Source organism: Melopsittacus undulatus, chromosome 4, assembly GCF_012275295.1.
Source record: "Melopsittacus undulatus isolate bMelUnd1 chromosome 4, bMelUnd1.mat.Z, whole genome shotgun sequence".
In the NCBI taxonomy this organism is placed as follows: domain Eukaryota; kingdom Metazoa; phylum Chordata; class Aves; order Psittaciformes; family Psittaculidae; genus Melopsittacus; species Melopsittacus undulatus.
Genome location: NC_047530.1, coordinates 36077104 through 36095517, shown reverse-complemented (window position 1 = coordinate 36095517; position 18414 = coordinate 36077104). Strand labels below are relative to the sequence as shown.

General features: G+C 40.9%; 1 protein-coding gene across 5 annotated transcripts in view; it reads left to right on the top strand.

Moving 5' to 3' along the window:
* Positions 1-18414, top strand: part of TTLL5 (tubulin tyrosine ligase like 5) — a 138441-nt gene that overhangs the window by 110250 nt on the left and 9777 nt on the right. For 3 of the 5 annotated variants that reach the window (XM_031048734.2, XM_031048735.2, XM_031048733.2), the window contains 2 exons: positions 3934-4154; positions 10942-11018. In XM_031048734.2, the coding sequence (XP_030904594.1) occupies positions 3934-4154; positions 10942-11018 (298 nt within the window). The remainder of the gene's footprint in view (positions 1-3933; positions 4155-10941; positions 11019-18414) is intronic. The other 2 variants (XR_004080548.2, XR_004080547.2) reach the window with 1 other exon arrangement.

Here is an 18414-nt window from a genome sequence, read left to right as displayed (position 1 = left end):
CTGCAGTTTATTTAGATCTGACTGAGAATGCTGAGTATTCAGGGTAATATTCCTAGTATTCCTAGAACGGTATTATTCCTGCCTGAAGACACAGGGCCTCTTTGAATGCAGCCTTAAGCATCATTAAACTGTTTTCTAAACTATTATATATTGGACTGCTGTCAGATCTGCAGTCTCTCTTTCCCTTCAGTCTCTTGTTCATTTTTGTTTTGCAGCTTTCTCCCTCAGATTGTTTTCCCACTAAATGTACTAACAGCCATTTTTCCTGTTTGAGTCTTGTGATACTGGTGAGTCAAAGTCTCAGTCTAAGTAAAGCAGAACAACTGTTCTGAAAGCAGTAGTCTGTGCTGATTTATACCAGCTGAAATTTTGTCACCAAGTTTCTGATCCTGTCACTATTATTAGAATGATGGTAACGCCCACATGTTAAGTATCTTTCCGATACAATTATATGGTCCAATCCTTGCCCTAGAGAGGTCTGAACAGCAAAAGAGAGACAAAGGAGAAGGCATCATGTCAACTCATTATAGTCTATTTTAGTCTCATTTTAAAGAATTTACCAAGGAAGACATGCTTCAGGACAGCCTGTGCATATCATGAATTTTTTCCTCTTTAAATCTCTTGATGACCCAAGATGCTCCTCTTACTGCAGTTTAGCAGTATTGCAGTTAATAGTACATTTTGAAGCTTGTTCTATATTGCCGCTCTGTGTATTTTCAACTCAACTGATTATTGCATCCAAACTGATATAACTGAATGCATTAATGTGTGTGCAAAATAATCACTAAACAATTTGCATGACTCCCAAGGTCTTCCAGGCCTTTTAATTCTCTGTATTTTTGTAATGTCATCTGAAATACAGTTGCTTTTGTAAAAGCTGTGGGTTTTTTTTGTTTGGTTTGCTTTTTCCTTGCTTTTTCAAAAACTTAAGTCCTCATCATTGTTTATTGCTTATAAACATTTCAATTCCCAGTGCTTGTGATTTGGAACTAGCTGCACAGATCTTTATGCAATACACGTGTGTGCATCTGTCTGTCAGTTCTCATACATTGGTGAGTCTCTCATTGTTTTCAGACTTGGTGATCCAATTTAAACTGAATGACTGAGATGGAAATCTCAAGGCTATGTTTCATATAAATTTTATGAAAATAACGAGCCATATATCTGGAAAGGGGATTCAACTACTGCCCTGATTAAGGCAAAGGCTGCAGCTTGAGGCCACTCCTAATTAGACAGCAGAAAATCAACACAAGAATGGCCCAAACCCATGGAAGGAGGCATAATTTGGGGCATGCTTTATATTAGATACTGTAAGATTCAGCCCCGAGACAGATTCACAGGAAATGAGCTTCATTACCTCCTCTGGTCACAGAATGAACATGTTTTTGCTTGCAACATTTGTTCCATTACTGTGCTGGGGATGGGTGTTAGATACAGGGATGGTAAGTGCCAGGAACATTCTTTCTGGTTTTGAAGATCATTAATATATCAGCTGTTCTTCAAAGTACTACCCTGCTTTTAATCATGAGCAGCCCGAGCTTAGCTGCTGCTGGCTAATGGGGCAAATATGAGACTGGGAGTCAGGATTTTCTCTGAGCTCTCAACCTAGCTTTTGATATTGCTGTGGCTTAGGGGAAATCACTTTCTCTATCAGTGCTAACATTCATCATATTCAAGGCAGCATTAATGCTGTCCTGCCTCCCCAGAAAGTTGTGCAGGATAATTATTTCATTAGTGCAGTACATGATTTTTAACTAAAAAGCCTCATGGTGTTCTAATTATTTTTCAGATTTGTAGCCCTAAGAACAATCAACATCAAGTTAGGTCTGCCAGTCTGGGAAGCATGGTTCCAAATGCACTTGGAGCAGCAATATAGGGTGCTACCTGCTTCAGGACTGCCTCAGGGTTTGTTTAGCCTTCTGCTCTCCCTAGACCCTTCAGAATCCTGAGTGATGAGGTCTGTCTCCTACTTTTTGAATATGCTGAAATATCTTCCCAGTCCTTTCTTTGTGTGGTCAGGCTCTGCTTTCTCCAGCTGCCCTCTTTATTTGTACAGTAGCTTCTCCTGGTTTCCTGTCCTGTCCCCATGGAGTTCACAGCAGGGCAGTATACTTTGTAGCTGAATCCAGAAGCTATGGTCTGTGTCAGCTTTCAGTCTCCCCATCCTTGGCTGGAAGGCAGCCAGAATCTCAGCACAGCATAGAAACAAAAGGCCTTTTTGGAAGTCCATTGCCCCCAAGAAAAACATCCATGACCTTCCTTTAGGTAGGTCTCAGCCCAGCTTTTGCTGATCAGACTTTGTTGGAGCATCCATGCTTGCTGTTCCTTTAGTCATAGACCTCCTTGCCATTGCATGTTAGCACAGGGAAGGGGTTAAGATTGTATGCTTTGTGGACTCTGGGATCTTAGTGATTTTAATAACAAGAAAAAAGAACTTACAGAGAATAGCATAATATCAAACAGAGCACAATGAAATGTCACCCCTGAAAAAGAAAGGGCTGCAGTGACTTGAGGGTCTCTGTCCCAACCTCATGTGACTCTGAGATGCAAGAGACTAAACCAAGTTGCAATTTTGGTTTGTTTTGATGGAGTGAGGTGGGGTGTGACCGCTGTTTTCCAGACTTACGCACTTGTACGAGCTACTTACTCCAAATCTGAAAGCTCTGATCAAGGTAGAGCTCCAGGGAAGGGAGAGGTTAAGAAGGATTGGGTGCCCAAGGGCATCTTGTCAGTGAGCTCTTAGGTAGGAAACAGGCCTGTTTTGGCTCCTGCACTTCTTTTTCTCCCTAAAGCTCTGCCTGTCAGAAACGCCTTCCCACACACCACTGCCCTGCCATTTGTCAGAGAATTGCGGGGGAGAGGGGCTTTTCCTGTCTGTTTGCTGAGACTCAGTCAGCCCTCAGACTGTGGTTTTCTCTGGAGCCTGGAGCCCACTCACTGTGGCTTTGTATATTTTTCACCAGAGAAGAAACTGAGGACAAATGCAGTAAAGGGCAAGGCTCCCAGGGTCATGCTGAGGTGACTGGTGAGCACTGAGCTGTTCCCCTCATCTCCCATCTCCCTTCATCTCCTGTCACTGACCTCTAGCTGCCTAACTGCATGGTTATGATATTGCCTCTTTGCCTTGGGAATCTGACTAACTTCGAGGAAAGACAAAGCAGAACTCCCAGCAGGTTGCTCCCTTCTGAAAAGAGTTGAGCAGTTTGCAGAACTCCTGTGGGAACGATTCTCCACTCACTGCTTTGCCAGTCCACTGCTCAGTTCTCCAGTGTTTCAACATGTGGATTCTCTCATTCCTGGTGACAAATCTCCAAGATACTTACTCTCCCATCTGCTATAGGAACAGAAACATTTTCTGTTCCCTGGTATTACTGGGGATTTCCTTTGTGTCAGCTGCTGACCTAACATCCCTTTTTTAGAGAAGGTGCCCAAGAGCCTTTCTGTTATTCCAAGCACCTACAGGGTTAAACTGAACAACTGGCACTATCACATCTTACCCATAACCTTCTTCTTTTCCTTCCTTGAACTGTGTCTCAATCCCACAAAGAATTATTTAGCAAGATAAATGCAGAAAGTTAGTCAAGGCAAGAAAAGCTTTACTTCTTTGAGGATGGAGCCCACTGCGGGATTCAGTTGAGGATAGGATCTCTTGGGTTTTTGTAATCCAGAATAGTATAATTCTGTGGCAATAGTGAGCTTGTCTGCTTTCCTAGAAGCTACTCTCAGCTTCTGAGGGAATAAAATTTAGCTCTAAAACTTGCTTCACTGATTTGACCTCTTAACTCTTCTTTCTATGTGTAGGACTGACCTTGGAGCCCTGGGTTGCCTCATAAAAATGTCACCCCCTCTGTCAGCTCTCAGCAATATTGAGAGAGGTAATCACCAATTACTGTGGTATTTTCCCTTTTTTTTTCCCTTTTTTTTTCTTACCAGACTCTCTTTGCCAACTACTCACAATTCAGCACCAGCCATATACCTATGCCAGCTGGCTCTGATGCCCACAAGACATCAAGTGCCACTTCTAGTATCCAGAAAACACCCTATTTGCACAAAGTGATGCCATCCCAGAGTACGCCTTCTCAGCTGATTCCAAAGCCTCCAGCAAACCACAGGCAGGCAGTGGCCAGAAAGGCTGCAGCCCAGAGGATTTCCAAGTAAGTTTTCTCTCTTCCCATTTGCAGCAGCAAGCTGGCACTGGTTCCCTCAAGAAGTAATATCAGAGAAGAACCTGTCTACATGTGACTGACATAGATCTTTTGGGTTAAGTTTTCCAAGATAAATCTCAGAATAACCTGAGCTGTGTGCACTGAAATAGGTGTGCACTATATTGCAGTTTCATGTTTCACAATGGTAAGGTAGGTAAGACTGTAACATCATACAAACATAAGGACACAGGAACTACCAGACTGAATCAGAGAAGTATCTGATCCAAGGTGGGATTTAGTTACCTGAATACATGTTGTTAGTGACATTTTAGATACCCAGGACTATTCCACCTGACTTTCTAGCTGCTGTTCCAGATGAGCACAAGTCTTTTGTAGATCTTGTGTTGTATCTGCCAGTCCCATGCAGATGTTTTGCATAATATGAGAGTACCAAGTATGGTACTAGACATCTATGGTTAGGCAGTTGAGTCACTCCCTTCATGTTTATTCTTTGATGGGGGCTAGAATCCAATGGCTCAGAAGAGGCTGCAAAAATAAAACAACACACAAAGATTGACTTATGCCTTCAAGCACAAGTGTTGTATTTCATTTTAGGTGTTTCTAGTGTGCCTAATGTACTGACAGCTTTCCTCATTATCTGTAGAAGTTCTGCTTTTAACTTTTACTCAGCTTTTAGTTATATAGTGCTTGCCATTCTAAGGTAGATGGATTTGGCATATGTTATATTTAAAAAAACCCAACCCACTATGAAATGTTGCTTACTGATTGTAAGTTTCCTTCCTCTCCATTTCTTGGTGTGTCTTCTCTTTTGTGCATTATAAGAGAATGTGAACAAGACTTCTGGGTTTTGTTCTTATCCGTTACTTTTCTTGGTAGCTTCCTCAACAATTACCTCCTCTTAAATGGCAGAACTGCTTTAGACTAAATCCTTCATCAGGTCTTTCCTCATATATCCTCAGACTTGTTTCATCCCTGAATACTGAAGAGTAAAAGCTGCATTCATAACTTCCTTCCTTGTACTTCATCTACAGCCAGAAGAGTTATAAAGTTTTCAGAGCAGGTTCCTGTGAGATTTCCTGATTCTGTGCTCCCTTCCTGTCTAAAAAGAAAACTTTTCATAAAAGATTGCTGATAAAAGACACCTTATGAAGATGCTAGGGCACTGTCAGCATGTGTGGATCAAATCTGGAACTGCAAGTGTATTTAAGGGGCTTGGACAGAGCTACTTTAGGGAAGCTTGTATGTTTCCTGCCTGTGCTCTTGCTATCTTAAAAGATAGCACACTGGATTAATCCCCAAAAACTATTTAAAAAGAAAGGAAGATGTTAGTAGACTTTGTCAACTCGGCAAATGCAGGTGTGAGCATCAGGTCTGGCAGGTATATGCTGGTGGGTTTGCTATCTGATCTCTTTTTTGTTGGGCAGCTCGTGTTAGTACAGGTGACAGGCTATGTCAGTGGGTTTCTCTGCTGGGCAGCAGAGATGTGTATTTGAAGATGCCGGTGTGCTGTGCTCACTTCTTGGCAGAGGAAATGTTTATCCTTGTGAGATGGAATTGCAGCTCCTTGGATAGACTTTACTTTGCTGCATTTTTGTGGTTTCTGCTCTGTGACAGGCAGGAGTGTGGGAAAACCGGAAAAAGTTCAGCACCAAAAATGCACAGAAGGGGGAAAAAAAGCAAAAGATGCCTTTAAAATTTCAGAAAACTAATCCAAGTATTGAAGGCTGCAAGGAGCCACTCCGGAAATACTTTCTAAGTTGCCTTTCAGTCTCCAGCACAAGACTCCAAACCCATTCTTGCCATTCATGGGATCTTACAGTAACATTTTTTCACTTACATGGAAAACAGCAGTGCCCAGCTATATTTCCAGCATACTGAGAGCTGGTCATACGTTTAAAAACTGCTATGTCTCAGCCTAATTTAATCCATTCATTGTTGTCAGGAAAAGACCAAAGACGCATTGACAAAGGAGAGTGAATGGAGAGAAGCCTCTGTCAAAAGAATACAGATTAAAGAAAAAGATGTCTTGCATGTGCCAGCCTGTTCTTTACAGTTCCGTGTTATTCTGTCTGAAGTATTCTCAGGCATTGTGTGTAGCCTCCTTTCAAAAACCTCCAGTGGCACAAACCACACCATGTACTATGGAAGACTATTTAAGAATCCAGACAGCCTTATCGGAAAGTCTATCCTGATGTGTGATCTGACTTTTTCCTTTGTTTCATCCTATTGTACCTTGTTCCTCCTTTCTGAACCACCCTAAACACTTTCCCTTGCAAATACTTTCCGTCTTTTTAATATCCTTCTACTTCTTGGAATATCTTAACATTGCTTAGACTTGTTGAGGTTTTGTTAACCTCAGATAGTAGTTCCACCTGCTAAGTCCTTAATTCTCTTGAATTGAATGTATTTTATTCAGTTTGCCAGAGTTCTTGCATTGTGGCACCCAGAATTGTCCTTTCCAGTATGAGACGATTATCATATCCTTACCTTATGACAATGGCAAATATTCCTCTCCATAACATCTAATCTAATTTTGGCTGTTTGGCTGCTTTGTTTCTCTGTCAGGTCATTTTTTATTTGCTACCCACTTTCACCCCCTAATACTTGTTGGCTGTTTTCCTGATCTCTTTCCTCAAAGAAGATCTCAGTACTATATATTATTTCCACAAGACTCACTGAAACTAATCCCATTCTGTTGTTAAAGCTTTTGTGCCTCTCTTCCCTCTCCTTCTCCCCCCCCACCCCACACACACTTTATTTCAGTAAGCCAGACCTTATTTCTCTGTCTGCTCTTGCAGTGCCTGGCTTTTATTTAACATCTTAATAAAGATCATCTTTTTAAAGCTGTTTGTAGAACTTCTCCAGAGACTGGACTGTGAAGACAAGCTAAGATCAAGTTTGTCTCTTTGACCTATCCATTTCTTGCATGTGTTGTCACCTCTCCCCTAGCCAGCACACGTGGCTTCCAGAGGAGGAAGAAAAGAATAACTAGAAAACTCAACTACAAACAGAAATGGGATGCTAACGATGAATGTTACTAATTCAAAAACTATCTACTAACCTGGACCTTTCCCTGGTTAAAACATAATGCAAAAAAGTAATGGAACAGCCAGACAATTCAGTCTTGCCTTTCCAGTTCCTGGCCTCTCTTGTTTTCTCAGTCTCTCAACTTGTAAAAGGTAGTAGGTTGACTTTATAATGGACTGTGTCCAAAGCAGGCTCCTTGCTTAAGCTAACAGAGTGGAAAACTGAGGCCTGTGTTAAGGTGTGGAAAAAGACAAACTGGGAGAAATGGTTTAATATTTTGCTTTACACTGAAATGTAGCCCCACAAAATGGTCTCATGGGGCTCCATAGTTTTGATTAAATGTGCTTGTATCACAAGCAGAAAGAAAGTGTTTTGAACAGCTAACACAACAAGCTCTTCTTTCTTTCCAAGAGTCAGACTAAGTTCTTTCCACTGCTCATATTGTCACTACTACTGGCAGGTCTGTGAACCGTGATGAGACCTGCTGAGAGCAACATTTTGAGACAGAGATCACAGATACAGTATTTGTAAGCTATGGAATGAAGCACATGTCCCTGGAAGTAGCATTTGGTATACTAAAACTTCATGTTACAGATGACAGCATGCAAAGTAGAAAAATGTATTAGCTCAACTGTCAGAACCCAGAGTGAACTGGTACAGGTGGGAGACGATAAATCTTTCTGCTTTTAGGAATGAGTAAGTTGTAATAAATACACACTTTTTTGCTATCATTCCTAAAGTAACTTTTAAGAAACCTGCTCTCAGACTACAGCAGCATCAGGGAGAGCAAAGTTGAACAGCCTGTGAACAAGATTATCAGTTAAAGGAAAGATGTCAGGAAAATTCAGCTATCAACATTAGACCACTGCATATAGAGAGAGGAAATGCTAGATGGAGAAAATCACCATAGTTCAAAATGTTACCAGGGAAACAGAGAGCCTAAGAAGATCACAGGTTTTGCCAGCAATAGACTGAAACATCACAGACTCCTGGGGATGTTGATCAACATGGCATAATCTCATGTACTGAACTCCTCTGTAAATGTCATTCCCAATGACTCTATTAAGAAAGCCTTTCAAAAGAAATATTTCCTTCAAGTCCCAACATCACAGCACAAAATCTTTCTACCTTGTTTTTCCTTTGTGTATTTTGTTTGCATGGTGGCATCAGCAGAAGAACCAAAGTGCCCACTGAAAAGAGCACAGGCAGCAAGAGAGCAAGCATGTAACTGTTACTGGAACCCCTTTCACTTCTTTGCTACTGCTGTACTGCGACACAACTGTTTTTTTAGCTCCTGAGCATCTGGGTTAATCAGGCTGCCTGACCCTTAGACTTTTTTGGCAGCAGAAGCAGTGCATCTGAGAGACATGCCTTGATTTAACACCCTGACACAGCTGGGCTCCCTGGGCCTGTAGTTCTTAGCCCTTGGCTAGCCTCAGATCATACACACAGATACACATGCAGACATATCCTGTCCAAGAGCAACAAAGAGGAACAAGCCTCCCTGGCTCTGAGTGTTCACATCTGTTGCTGTCCTCTTGTCAAACTTGGAGGTTTTATGATGTGAATTTGTTAGTGTCAGTTCTGTCCCCCCTGGACCATTAGATGTGTTGGTAGCATCCTATAGCAATAGGCTGTTAAAACAAAGGTGTTCAAACTTTAGTTAGGAAAGTATTTCTTTGTCACCTGTGGAACAAGAGCATCCTCCAAATTTATAGTAGGCTGGGCAACTTAAGGATGGTTTAGTGCATGAATTAAGGAAGTCAGTATCAGTTTCAAGGAGGGGATAACTGTATGGAGAGAAAAGAGCAATGACAGATATTTAAGTGAAGGGGACAGTGGAGGCTGTTTTTGTTGGTATTGAAGAAGAAATGGAGACATTAACAATGGATTGCATTAGAGAAGTGGAAGCAAAAACAACACAGACATTATAAGAAGGAAACTGAGAAAGGCAGTAGGGTTTCAGCCAGTCCAAGTGGGAAGGAAGTGAAAAGGGATTAACTCAGTTTAAGCAGTGAGTATGTTCTGGCACTGGAGCTTGCATCTGGACAGCAGAGATGGAAGACAGGTAAACTTAGTGTGGTGGGAGATCAGTGACTGAGAACCAGATCTGAGAATGAGCTGTGTGGAGTTGCAGGTTGAAACTGCAAGAATCAAGGTGCACTCTGTGTAGGCAGGAAAGAAGAAGGGCAAGTCTGTAGAAAGATATTTTCTAAACATAAATTATGCTTCCAAAGTAGAAGTGTGACTGTTCCCTGTTTGGGTTTTTTGTTGCTGTTGTACTTGCTGGCATTCTTGATCACATTTTCAACCACTAGTCTTATATTCTGCCTACAAAAGGGTGGGCTTAATTTGACTGTCAGTTGTGTTAGGAAAGTGGACAAGCTAATTATGAGCATAGAATATCTATATATGAAGCATTAAGATCCATCTGGATGCTCAGTTCCCAAAAGGACCATGTGGTGTCAGGAGCAAAAGAAACCATAAGTACAGATCAAAAATTCTCTCTGAGAGACAACAAATATAGAAACAGGCACCTCATTTGACAATAACATTTCAACTTATGACTGACTGAAGTAAGGAGTTATGTTTTGCAAATGTTATATCTGCATCCCCCTCCCTTCCAGTATGGACTCCAATTTATTTCATTAAAATCCAACTGACATGTGAAATACAGGAGTCCTTCACTGGCCTTTTAGCTGCCAGGAGCACCTGGATTGCTGGCAGCTTGCTGACTTTGGAATCTGAAAGCAAAAGGTTTTAGACAAAACTATAGAAACTGCACATGTGTGCCTGGGTCTGTTAGTCATCAGGGCATCCCATGGGGGTTGGAGACTAAAGTGCTCTTGTGGAGAAAAGCTCACAGTAATTGTAATGCTGTAGAGCTGCATGAGTGAAGAAGGACTCTGGCAGAGAGGCAGAAGTGTGCACACAGAAGTCTGGATTGATCACTGTAGAGTTGGGCAGGGAGGAAGAAAGGCAGGAGGGATGTGGAGGAGAGAACAAACCAGAATAGATGGATCGATTATCTAGATTTTAAGAACATAATAGATCATTGTAGCTATATAACTTGACCTTGCCTTGGTTCACATTTTCTATGTAGGAGGGCATGGTCTCAGTTTGGTAATGAATCTTTGTAAGAGTTAAAGGAAGTGCAGTTGTACTCCACAGACTATAGTTTTACTGTAACTCAAATGCTGAGATTTTGCATAAAGCGTCTGCTTGAGGACTGGCACTAGACTACTGGAGACTAAATGCAATGTCTCAGTTTCCAAGACAAGTGAGAAATCTTTCCTAAATGAGCTGTCTCTGCTGAGACAAGATGCAAAGACTTTTGAATGTAGTGTGTTTTGCCAGCGTGTGCATTTTTGTTCTAAGGTTGCTTAATCATTTTACTTCATATCACTGGAATAAGGTAACCACAGCATTACCAGCAGAGTTGTACTTTGGTGGTCCAGTGCTATTTATTATCTCTTTTATCCTCCAGAATCAGCTTCCAAGGTATGTGGGATAATTGTTTTACACTCATGGCTTGAGTGTTCATCTGCCTTGCTCTGCTGTTCTGGAGTCAGTTGCTGTCACCGCCTTTTTCATACCATGTTGAGGCACAGCTTTGTAGCTACAGTCCCAGTGAGGTTATGTAAACTGGGAGAATTCTCTCTTTCTTTTTCTTTTTTTTTTGGTTGAGACTTTTATTCTTCCTTGGTGTGTACCTTATTATCTCTAATTTGATGCTTTTATCTGTTAGGGTGTCTTCCATTGAAAGGCAGCTGAACCGATTCCAGAACAGTGATGCATCCTGTGAGCCAGGGACAAATTCCACAGGTGAGTCCCAGTGCCAAAGACCAATAAAGTGGGGGTGGGTATGCTGGGATGCTTTCAACTTTCTCAAGAACTGGCAGGGAAAAAACTCTCTCAGCAAGAAGAAACACAGCTGCCTACCCTGCATGTAGTGGTTCCTAGGTAACAGTCTGGGTTCAGCTGTGCAGGGAATTTATTCCCCTTGGGATTAAAAAGACTAAATAGAAGGGAGCGAAAGTTGAGTTTCATAGAGTTGGAAGAGTAAGATCCCTAAAAATGTGGCTGGGAAAAAATACTTGGCTGATACGGCTCTGCTTTGCTTTAGGCTTTGGCTCAAAGATGCTCTGTTGTTTAAGCCTGGCCTGTAATAAAGGGCCAGGACATTCTTTACATTTTTCTTCTGTCTTGCAGAAAAGCCCCTCAGTTCAGAAAGACATAGTTGACACTTGTGAATCAGCTGCATAGTGAAGTCCATCAGTAGAGGTGAAAGTTTCCAAAGGAAAATCACTGAGACTTACAGAACCAAATCTTCATCAGTCCATAGTAGCTGATTAATTCAAACAGGTTTAGCTGCTGTAAATGAGCACCTAATCCATTTTTCATTGATGGAGACCTGTTAGCGGGTAAAGTGTAGTCTTGATGAACCTGCATTACCCATGGCCCACAGTAATTTATGATAGTGCTGTAATAGAATTTATGGACAAATTAGAATGCTTCAAAAAATGTTTCTTACTTTCTGTTTTGCTGTGAAAACCCTGAAAACCTGATTTGAGTATTACTAAAATGCAATGATCTCTGTGTTCTCACAGGCTGAAAGAAAAGTTTGCATAGGAGTAAATACCCAATTTCTCTTGAATGTTTAGCTCTGAAACTTAAAGATGACATTTCCATTATTAATGTCAGTGATTTTATTGCTGATCCTCTAGCACAAACATTCAGTTAATACACTTACCATACAGATCCAAACTACCTCCCACACTTTACCAGCTGCCAAGAGCTCCAGTTATCCTACCAAAAATTGTATAGGGTGAATGGCCATGGTCAGTAGAAGACCCTACAGCACATAGGAACATGACAGTATAGGAATGGAATATAATGGGATTATAAAAATAAATAAAACCATCAACAGTGTAGTGTATGTATAGTTGATGCAAGAGTTCTGGTCTAATGTGTAGACTAAAATCAAGCTGAGATTTTAGTACAGTAAATGAAGCAAGTTTACACAAAAATTTAGAAGTAAATGTAAAATTGGAGTTCTGAATATATTGACCAAACTGGTTTGCTGAGCAGACTTACATGAATTCTGAATTCTGTCTCTTTTTCAGTTTTCAGAGCACTTTCACAGTTGCCCCTGTAATTTTAACCTCTGCGAGAGTCTCTCCATCTCCTCTGGGTATTGTTGTAGTGTTGTAATGTATCTCTGTGATATATGCATTTTTCTATCCTTCCCTGTTTCTGTGAATATTTATGCAGAGCATGCATGTAGATTGTTCATAACATTAATGACAAAAACAACAGTCAGAGCTGCAGGAAGAACATAGGCTACATAACCCTAGTTCAGGGTAGTCATCCTCTCTGGGAATACTTGTAATCCAGTGAGAACTCAGAATATCAGCTTATGTTTCCTGCTGTAGGACTAGGGTAGCTGCAACGAAGGATGTGAGGACTTAGATAGAAACCTAGTTTGGCTAGGAGCAGGCTAGCAGAACTGTGGTGGGGGGGTCACCCAAAGCTTCCTTGTTGCTAGAAGAGGTGTATTGCTCCCAGAGCAGTGCTAAATATTGCAGTGATTTAACTAACTTGAGGAAAATGTTTGTTCTTGGAAACTGGGGAATGATACTTTCTTCAGCTTTGCACCAAGCCACTGGTATGTGTCAGAGGCTGCCGTGCCCAGTCTCTGTGTCTCAGAAACTACTCTGGTCCTTCCTGCAGGAACAGCTGTTTTTCTTCTTCACTCTCTCCATTGATTACTTATACTAGGGCCCTGATTCCCCTCATCAGCAACTTATTTGGAGTTGCTGTTTGACATGTATTTAGCATCTTAGATACCAACTAGAAGGGCTGGAGCCACAAGTCAGCAAGCAGATTACAGAATAAACTGTAAACATTTAAAGATAGAAGGTTGTGAAAAGATGCAGAGATAAAAGAGGAACCAGGAAGAACCTTTGTATAAACACATATATGAATGTTAAAAAATGTTAGAGGACCTTGAATAGGACTCTAGCAACCTATCTGAGGATAGCCATTGAGCTCTACAGAGAAACCACATAAAGGTCTCACGAATGGTCTAACCAAAAGGAAGGATGATAATCAAAGGAAGAGAGAGTCAGCCAGTATGCAAACTTTTAACCAGATTGTCCAGAAAACAGTTCACTGGTGGTTAGTACTACAGCTGTAAAAGAGCACCAGTTGTATATAGTGCTGTGCAGTGGGCTGAAGCTCTTGAGGACAAATCTCTTCGAGACAAAGTAAAAGGGAGAATAAAAATCAGCATATCTGCAAAGCAGCTCAGGATTCCGAAACAAGCCATGACTACAATGAAAGTGTGACTGTCTCTTATCCCAATGGCCTCATCCTCATTTCATGGAGAGGCAGAAGTTGTGTGTGAGCTGTGTGCCACTGGCATAATGAGAAAGAAGGCAGAGATTCTCATGAGTATCTATAGACATAAATCTGAAAGCTGTCATTTGGGTTATTTGCAGTGTCTAAACAGTCAGATTTCTATCAAAGTTCCCGAAAGTTTAACAGGATTTATTCTATTAAAGAAATACTGAGAATATCTACCCTAGGGAACATTCTGACTTGATTTTTCACTGAAATTCAACACCTAGCTACTAGTGGGGTTGTCAGTAATTCTGAACATATAACCATTATCACATTGCTGTTTTTATTCTGTGTTACTTTGAGGGTCCTTCCACATTACACTGATTGTTGTTTCCTCCTTCACAGAAGTTAGCAGTTCAATTAGTGTTAGTGAAATAGGGTGATTGTGAACTAAGAAATCAATTCTCTTTTCCAAGTCTGCTTCAGAATATAGCTTGCTGAGTAACAGCTAAGCCAAGTAGTATGGTGGGTTATCCAGTTCCAGGTTGTCTTTATGAGGCTGTGTTTGATATGGTGAGTTCAGATGATGAAGGAAGGAACCTACAGGCTGGTCATTTTTGTGCTGTATATATTAATAGTGTAAGGTATATGGAGACATTTTGCTGTATTTGTTCCTCTCTAGTGGCATTAGGTGAATAGTGCATGAATCCTTTTTCTCAAGAAAGTGAAGTTCTAGATTAAAAAACATTACATGTTTTTAGCTTTTGAACAACAGGCAAGAAACATCAAGGACACTACATACCTACATGGGAGACCTCATAGTTAAAATTTTTTATGTTTATGATTCTTCCTTTTTGAATATGTAAAGACAAAGCAGCAGATTTTAGGGAGAATAGAGGATGGAGGGAACTTTATGAAAATACAACAGCATAGTCCCAGGCAGATTCTCTGTTCCTGAGCTGGACTCTTGTCTGCAGGAGGCTGGAGACAGGAACAATCTGAAAATGTAGTTAATCCCTCATTGCAGTTGTGGAGTGGATGCACAAGATGACAACCCCAGCTGATTTTGTTTGGTTTGTAAAGGTAACAGCAGCTCTGAGTGAAATATGTCTTCCTTCTTCGTGCTTTTTTCTTTCATTTGCTGCCATCTTCTAGAGAGTTTGTTAAACTTTTATTTTAAAAGCTTCAGAAGACAGTATGCCTCTGAGACTGTTTTGCTATTGCAAAAATATAATGTGCTAATAACCTGTATAATTACAAACAAATAGGAATCATGATTAAAACTGGGCAAGACTAATGCCTGGCTCCAGACTTGACAGGACTTTCACCTTTTCATACTCAGACTGATTAACAGTGATGTAGTTTTATTGTGCTAATGTTTACATTACTAGTGTCCATATGGCTTTTCTGCCACATGTGCTGGGAGAAGAAAATAGCATTAGAGTTACTGATTAGGGGAGGTAAAAGTTAGTAATATGCTGTCTGAGTTTGACAGCAGTGAAGACCAATAATTCATTCAAAGTCTTGGATCTCTACCTACTTTTGTTTAAAGCATAACTAATTTATTTGTATTCTAGTTCTCTTGAGAATACTTCGTGATGTCAAAAATGAATGTCAAAACTCAATCTGAAGCTAGAGAGGAAACTTCTTGAGCTAGGTAGAATAGACTTGATTTTATTCCTTGTGATTCCCAGGTCTATATCTCAGCTCAGTTTCAGAATGATGCAGTTGTCCATTTATTCAGACATTCACCTGGCCCTAGTATCTGCATGAATGCCGTGTCCTGAAGTTACACAACTCTTTGTAATAGTGTGTCATCATCTGTAAGGGCTTAAAACTAGATCCTGAACTTCCAAGAAACCAGCTAAAGAATATGAGGATTAATAAGCTGGTTTGGATCTGATCCACATAGAAAGCAGGCTGCTGTTCTTAGTTTTCTTGTGAGTTCCTTCTTTAGGCTAAGGTGGAGAGCATTGTCTGAATGCCATCCAAATAAGATGAATGTGCAAGCAGTGTGGTCTGGTATAGAGCAATGACTGGAGTCTGCTTGCAAACTAGTGGTAGTAAGGAACACTTTTGCATTTGTTCTTCTCTGCATGTAGCACACTCCACGGTTGTTTTGGTTTGGTTTTTTTTTTTTTCATTTTACAGAAAATCTACAGGTAGGCTGTGTATTTCTACAGTTTTTTATCTCTGAGGTTGTTGTATGGTCCTTCCTAAGAAGGTCAGGTATGTCTTGTTATAAGAGAGTTGAAATAAGATTTAATATTGGAGGTGCTAATCTGTGTCTGGCTGTTGTCTACCCATTGCTTCAATTAATATTATTCCTGAAATGCAGTTGCTTTAATATAAGCTTAAAGAAAGAACAGATTCTTTTAGTATGTATGTGAAAGTACAAGCTTCAAATTTGTGCTGTACCAGAAAGAAAAAAAAAACAAAACAGCAAAACAAAATGCAAGTAAACATAACAGGCATTCAAGCAAGACACATACAATCAATTTGTATTGTTTGCCAGAGCTAAACAAAGAAAATGCCTGGGATTTAGAGATTCTTTTATAAGCCGGTGTCTCTCAATTCTCTTGGAGTGTAAAGGGAGTGGGTGGGACGGGATAAGTACTGTTGCCACTGTACATGGCCTGTGTCAGACTCCCAGCCATTTGCTACAGTAGTGTGGAATTCCCAGCTGCCCAGCCTTGTCCAGGCTCCCTCAGCTTCTGCCAGGCTCCCCTGCAGCCTCAGAAGGCAGTAGATTGTTGAACACCAATGTATTTATTTTTATGTTGTTACCACATTCCCAAGAGGAACCTTGTCTATGATTTCAGCTGGTCTTACCACACTATCCAAATCCTTCATCAGGAGCAGCTGGGGAAAGAAATCACTCAGGTTTCTGCACAGCACGTTGCTGGTACGCCTCCTCCCTTTCATTAATCCTTTCAATTCCAATCTTCATTTGCTATCCTCCTGGTTTTCTGTTGTTGCTGTGACTGACTGCACAAGTGGTCTTGACTTTGAAAGGTGACCTTCAAATGGTGACCTTCAGATGAGTAACCTCTACCTCAGACTACTTTGGCTACTCAGGCACAAGATACCTTATGGCACAAAAGAACAACTTTTGATGTTATCTGATTGCTTATCCTATTCCAGGAATGGAATAACAAGGAGATCTTCCACATAAATCCTTCTAGACCCCCCTGTCTGGCTGAGAAGCTCTGGATGGGTCACTGAAAGAGAACAGCAGAGTGATATCCAGCACCTCGAATCACACTTTTCCAGTGCAGCTTTTCACCCTGCAATACACACTTTGTCAACAGCAGCAAGGGCATTCTGTCAGCATCTTTCTTTGTAGTGATGTTTCCATGCAGAGAAAGTGTTAATGAGAAATGGAATCTGTCCACTTTATTGTATTTTGAAAAGCAGTGAAACTTGAGGTGAATCCTACTATTGTGCCTCCCTATTTGAGAGGGCAAGGAATCCATTACAGTGGAGGATATTTGGTTTCACATTTGTTCTTAGAATTATTCTACTAAAGCCATTGTTCTTTCATGCATCATGAAAACATCCTGGATCTTCTCTCCCCTGCTGACTTCCACAGCTTCACAAAGAGGGCAAACAGGAAGTGGGGAGGGAAAGATAATTTCTTTCCCTGCTATATTTGTTGCATCTGCCCCACATCAGATAATGACAGACAAGCTGTGGTACCAGATGGGCCAGAAGGGAAATGGGAAGGCTAAAGAAAGACCTCTCTTTACCCCAATTCTTGGTACTCTTTGAAGGAGCAGGGAACCATTATCCATTATGTTATGTAAACCATTATGTTCGCAATGAGTAAACATTGATGTCTCTAACCAATACCTTTAAAACAGATATAAACCATCAACAGGGCATGACTGAGTTTATCCAGTTATCAAAAAAACTATAATAGTGTAAGTCTCATTAAATCCCAGCAGACTGTAAAACTCTGCCAAAAGCAGCATTCCAGGACCTTCTCAAATGATATTAAGAAGATAATATCCAATTCAGCTTTTGCCTCTCAGCTAGAGCTGAGGGTCAGTGTTCACCTGTAATGATCAGAAATGACATTTATTCCTTAACTTGTAAGAGCAGCCTGCCTCTCACACTTTTAGTCAACCTTCTGCTTTTCTTTTATGAAAGGAATTAACTTTTTCCTGTTGGTACTGGTTTTGTGCCACTGAAAGGATATTCTGAGTCTCAGGACCACTGGGAAAGCAAGAGAAAGAGAAAAGGACAGTCTCTAGAAATTGGCTTCCCTTGTTGAAGAACTAGAACCCAGCTTGAATTTTAGGAGCCTTCACTTCTGACAGGCTCAAAGAAAACTCTGAAACAGGATAAGTAATGACTTCAGGCAGTTGGCATTTTTGCTTGCCTGGAGGCTGAGCATTGCTTGTTCTCAGTAGTTAGGTGGTGGCGAACTGCCTGTATTTCCTTGCTGTGTTGGAAATGTCATTTCAGATCAGGTGTGCAAAGACTAGGGAGAGGTTATATAATATCTTGGCTACTTCTGTCTCACATCTGGCCCTTTGGCATTAAGCTACCTATAGACAGGATAACTTTGCCCATCCAAATTGGATTTTGTTTTAATCTGGCATTATTTTATTGATACTAAAAATAGATGCCAAAATGTGTGTGAATAGGGTAAAAGGAGTGTCTGAAGTTATGAAATTAAATACGGGGAAGAGCCAGAGAAGAGAGAGCCAGAACAAAACATGGAATAGGGAGCTGAATAAGGGAAATCAGAATGAAGGTTGTCAAGTACAGAAGGGCATTAGCAGTTGGGGTGAGGAGCCTATCCAGTGTCTTGTCTGTAACATGGGGAGGAGAAAGGCTCATGCTGGCTTTCACTGCTATTCCTCCACTT